At 50.0% G+C, this 4,730-nt stretch overlaps 1 protein-coding gene across 1 annotated transcript; it reads right to left on the bottom strand.

The window, feature by feature from the left end:
* Positions 1–969: 969 nt before the first annotated feature.
* On the bottom strand, positions 970–4,321 carry ELL3 (elongation factor for RNA polymerase II 3). The gene is made up of 11 exons (XM_028126733.2): positions 4,102–4,321; positions 3,837–3,872; positions 3,375–3,487; positions 3,059–3,260; positions 2,890–2,969; positions 2,692–2,767; positions 2,338–2,518; positions 2,210–2,252; positions 1,912–2,083; positions 1,647–1,691; positions 970–1,570 (listed from the first exon to the last, which is right to left on the bottom strand). The coding sequence occupies exons 1-11, from the start codon at positions 4,231–4,233 to the stop codon at positions 1,460–1,462; spliced, it is 1,191 nt and encodes a 396-aa protein (XP_027982534.1). The 5' UTR covers positions 4,234–4,321; the 3' UTR covers positions 970–1,459.
* Positions 4,322–4,730: the final 409 nt, after the last annotated feature.

Here is a 4,730-nt window from a genome sequence, read left to right on the forward strand (position 1 = left end):
AGCTACTGAGCATTTGAAATACGGCTAAGATTAAATATGATTTAAATAGTCACACATAGAGCTAGTGGCTACCATATTGGTCAGTGCTGCTGTAGACCAACTAACTGGATCCATAGTTACTACCTGTAAATCCTTTCCAAATTTCATCACTTTTCTATCCTTACATGTTAGGGCCCAGGCCCCTAGCCTGATGATTAGAGCAGGTGAGGGACCTTTCTTTTTGGGCTCCGTTTCTGGCCCTACCCATACCCTAAGGTTGGGTTACTGTTTACCCTTGCCATGCAGCTGAGCATGTTTATACTTCCCAAAGACTAGTCTCTGCCTAAAAATGCCCTGGATGGGTGTGGCATCAGGTTGGGGTTCCATCCAAGTTGTTTCAGGAATTGCTGACACTGCTGGGTGCAGTTCTCTCCCCCCCAAAGCACAGGGTGTGGCCCATTAATTTCCCTCTCCAGTGGAACTGGGAAAGACAGTATCATTCCTGGTTGTGAATGAAGCATCCACTTTTCTTCTGCAACAATGAGGAACAAAAACGATAGGATTGATGTGATCTTTTGTTCAAATGAATTTCCCTCTTTTTGTGGGTAAATCCAAATCCTATCTGCAGTTAAAAGTTTTCAGTACTGGATAATTCCAGATAGGAGCCCTAATTGTAGGTGATCCTCAACCTCTATGTTTTGAAAAAGAGAACTTTATTCCTTTTGTAATCCCTAGCTGTCAATTATAAGATGGATTTGATAGAGCCTTAATAGCAAAATATATATCAGGATCATCCTTAGTGCTTTGAAAAAGTAAAGATGCTTAACCATAACCTTGAAGGTTCTAATTCATAAGACCTGGGCTGGGATCTGGGGAATTAATTCTTTAGAGAACCCAAGAAGTGGTTCAAATAGACATTCATGGGTAGAACTGTTACCTTGGAGTTAAGGAAAACATATAAACTTGTACAGAGGACACAGAAGCAAACAGTTTTCATTTTTCAGCCATGTTTGTAAAAGAATTCACTTTCAGTACAAGGGGAACAACCAAGCCCTTTCCCATTATATCTAGGTGTATTACAAGTTATTTTAGCTGTTACCAAAAGTTCTCATTACTGTTTCTTCAGGGAGGCTACCAGGCTAAATTCTAACGTTCTCAAGGTATCTTGTCCTGGAAATGGTGTCATTTCTCACGATTTGAAAATGACTTGGCTGAACTAAAGATGAAGAAGACAAGCCTCTACTACTCTTCCTATTCTCCTGGGCACAGCTGTGGAGTGTTGGCACTGGGCCCAAACCCTAAGAAGTAAAATATGGCAACAATGAAAGTCAGACCTTAAAGAATCTAAAAGTTCGACTCTCGTACTTGCCACCATGGACTCAGCAATAAGAGCAGACAGTTGCACTCTGTGTAGTTCATAGCTGCTTTGTTCCTTCATATCTCACTGAGCAGAGAGAGGGTAAAGAGCCCTCTGACAGCTTCAGCTGCCCCTGTTCTTTTCCTCAAACTCCAGGATGAGACCTTTAATGTGGGACAATTTCTGATGCAGGTACTCACAGCGACGCTTTTCTTCCCTATAACCTGGGTACCGCTGCAGAAGAAAAGCATCCATGTCAAAAAAAACAAAAGGATCACCTTTTTGCTACCATTCCCAGACCTTGTCTTACCTTCCTGAACTTTCTATATTCCTGGACTATTTTTTCTTCCAGTACCTGAAACAAAGAAAATGCTAGCACCAACTTTACCCTTGAGGAAAAAGCTCCAGTTTTCTTAGAGAAGTAATTTCCCATCTCATTCTACTAAATGATAGAGGTTAATTTTTCTCTCAAAACTGACTTGCTTGTCACTTGGGTCACTGTACAGTCTTAAGGGCAATTAGCAGGGCATTTATGGCCAGTAAAGCTAGAAAGCCATGTTGGGTCCACTCCTTACCTTGTGTTCTGGAGTTCCTCGCTGAACTCTCTTGATCTCAGCTCCCAGCTCTATGAACCTTTGGCTTGCAGCCCCAACACGAGCATGTAGGATGCGGTATTCAGTATAATCTGTCTCAAAGTCCTGCTCATAAGCATGTTGCTGCTCCGCATTGTGGATGGCTCTGTATTGCCTGCCAGGAAGCAGAGAGTTGCCACCTTCAATTTCATTGCCCTGAAAGCTTCAAGCTCTCAGGAAGTTTATCTTAATATCTCCTATGCACAAGGCTTGATAAAATTGGAAGTAGCAGGAGACTCACAGGAGGTAATCTGGTACCTCTTCAGGGCTTGGGGATTCAGAATCTGGGAAGGAAGCAAGATGACACAAAACTGATCATATAGGTCTTTTTTCCACTAGGGCAGTTCAGCTCTTTTCTCATTAACTCACCTGCTTGAACGGAGGGACTGTGTTCCAGCCTGGGGCCCATGTCATCCTTAACTTCTTGTTCCCAATCTTCTGCCTCTTGTAGGTCCTGACTGGGCAGCCCTTGTAGGGGACTTGGAGCTAAAGGCAGAGTTCTGAGTCTCTTTTCTTTTAGTCCTAGAGTGGTTGTAGGTGCTGGACGCTTCTGTTGGGAAAAATGTCACATAAACAGTAACCCAGAAAGCCTAGTCTGCCTGACTCTTGAAAACTAATTTCATAGAATGAGCTTTGGGAGCATCACAATGAAGGCTCCTAATTTTAAAAATTTTAGCCTGACTGGACAAAGATTTCTGAAAAACCCTTGCTATTACAACTTACCTTGTCCAAATGTTTCTGGCCAGCAGAGGAAGGCGGTGCCTGGTCAGGTTCTCTGTTCAGAAGATAGGTCTGGTTTCTGGGGTATTTGAAGAGGGAATGGGAGAGATGAAGACCAAGATCTCTTACTACAGCCTTTAGGGTGGAGATTAGAAGACGATACCAGGGATTCCCAGCTTAGACCCACCCTGTCCCAAGTACCTCACTTCCCACTGTGTCATGTGTTCCCTTGAGGATCCTGGGAGTGACTGTCCTTGGCTGCTTGCCAGTGGATCTGGCACCTGGCAGGGAAAGTGGCAGGGGCACTTGGCTCCCTGGGCTTCAGGCTTTGCCCCACCTTATTCCAGCTACCTACAGTTTCTGGCCTCACCTCTTTTAGTGCCATCTGTGGCTGTGAAACTGTGTCTTCTTCAGAATAGTCTCCTGTGTTCTGCCAACTCTCAGGATCTCTGGCACTGTCAGTCAGATTATATCTCTGAATTGTAGATGGGGCTGGGATGGAATCCATGGCTGCCCAAATAGTGAGGCGCTCCCTGAGTGGGCCCAGGCAGTGGAGGTGGTTAGGTCCAGATCTGGAAAGGGGTGGTGGAAAAATCCCAGGAGGATGGAGAACTTTTAAGCACCTCTGAAATCAGCCTCCCCAACTTTACACAAACCCTTTTTGCCTGCTACCTGTTCCCCCTTACCTGCCTAAGCGTTGGCACACAAGGTCCAAGCCACCTCCAGAGCCCTCCTGGCCACACTGGGACACTATGAAGGAGAAGAGGCAGGACCAGCCAGGGCCTGGGAACCTCAGATACTGAGGGCAAAAAGAGAACCATAAGTCCCGTGAAGTCAGCCCCTCCCTCCCATTGCCATTCTTCCCTGAGCCAACCTAAGAGTGAAGATGGGTCCCACGGGGCTCGTTAGTACACCAGGTGCAGCTGGGCTTGAGTTCCCCAGGAGGCTGAGACAGCACAGTCGCCTTAACCGAAGTCTCCTGGGACCACAACCCTAGCAGCCCCCTCCGCCCCACTTGGGGGTTCAGTTCTCGGAACTTCCTCAGACCGTGACTGCTCTCAGCCTTCCGCCCTGACTGCACCTTCCCGGAGCCCACTTCTGTTCTGCCCGCACCCCGCCTTTTTCACACACTCTAGGCCCGTACTTACCCCTCGGTTGCCTTGGAAAGCGATCACGGGCCGAACCTGCGGGGAGAGCAGATGCGAGCTGAATGCAGGTGAAGTGGCATTCCCACCATCCGGCGTCGGGTGCCCAGGGGGTACCTGCCTCGCCGGCTTCACTTGGAGAGGTGGGAAGGTCGGAGCCTGCGGATGCCTCTTCCCATACCCAGGTCCCCTCGCCAGGATCACCGGCTGAGGCCCGAGATCCCGAGGGGTGGAGGCTAGGGAAGACGGGTCCCGGGGTCGGCCGCACCTGTTGCCGCCGACATTCTTGCAGCGCCCGCAACGCCGCGTCGTTCAGCCTGAACAGCAGGAGGCTGGTCCGGGCAGCGGGGGTGAGGCAGAGCTGGAGCTTCCCACTCATAAGCTCCTGGGGTCCCTCCATGGCTGCGAGGTCGAGGCGCAAGCCGAACAAGAGCCACAGGCAAGGGCCACCACCACCACCTCTGCTGTGCAGGGCTAGGATGGCACTCTTGGTAGCCCAGGTCGGCCCCGCCCTCCGTCGGGCCCCACCCCCGGCCCCACCCCCAGCCGGCACCACCCCTGAGGTTTCCCAGCCGCGTGAGCGGTGCTTCTCTTTCCCCTAGACTTTTGCGCGGACCCACCCCACGGGTTTCTTGGATGGGCACGCACCAATTTGGGCTTTCGGAAGGGGCTATCGCAGTTACAGGGGGAAAGTCTGCGGCCAACTTTACCCCTCCCCAGTTTTGCCTCAGTTTCCCCAGCGAACCTGAACTCGGAGTTGCCGTATCTAAGTGAAGCTGTATCTGCAACCTTTAGAGGGATTTAGACGCAGAGGGGCGGGAGAGGGCCTGGTTGCTGGGCTGGCTCAGTAGAACGCGCCTCAGAGGCCAAGAGCCCCCCCCCCCCCCCCCCGGGGAC

Source organism: Eumetopias jubatus, unplaced genomic scaffold (assembly GCF_037043125.1).
Source record: "Eumetopias jubatus isolate StellerSeaLion01/CBP00866 unplaced genomic scaffold, mEumJub1_p1.0 scaffold_7, whole genome shotgun sequence".
Classification (NCBI taxonomy): Eukaryota; Metazoa; Chordata; class Mammalia; order Carnivora; family Otariidae; genus Eumetopias; species Eumetopias jubatus.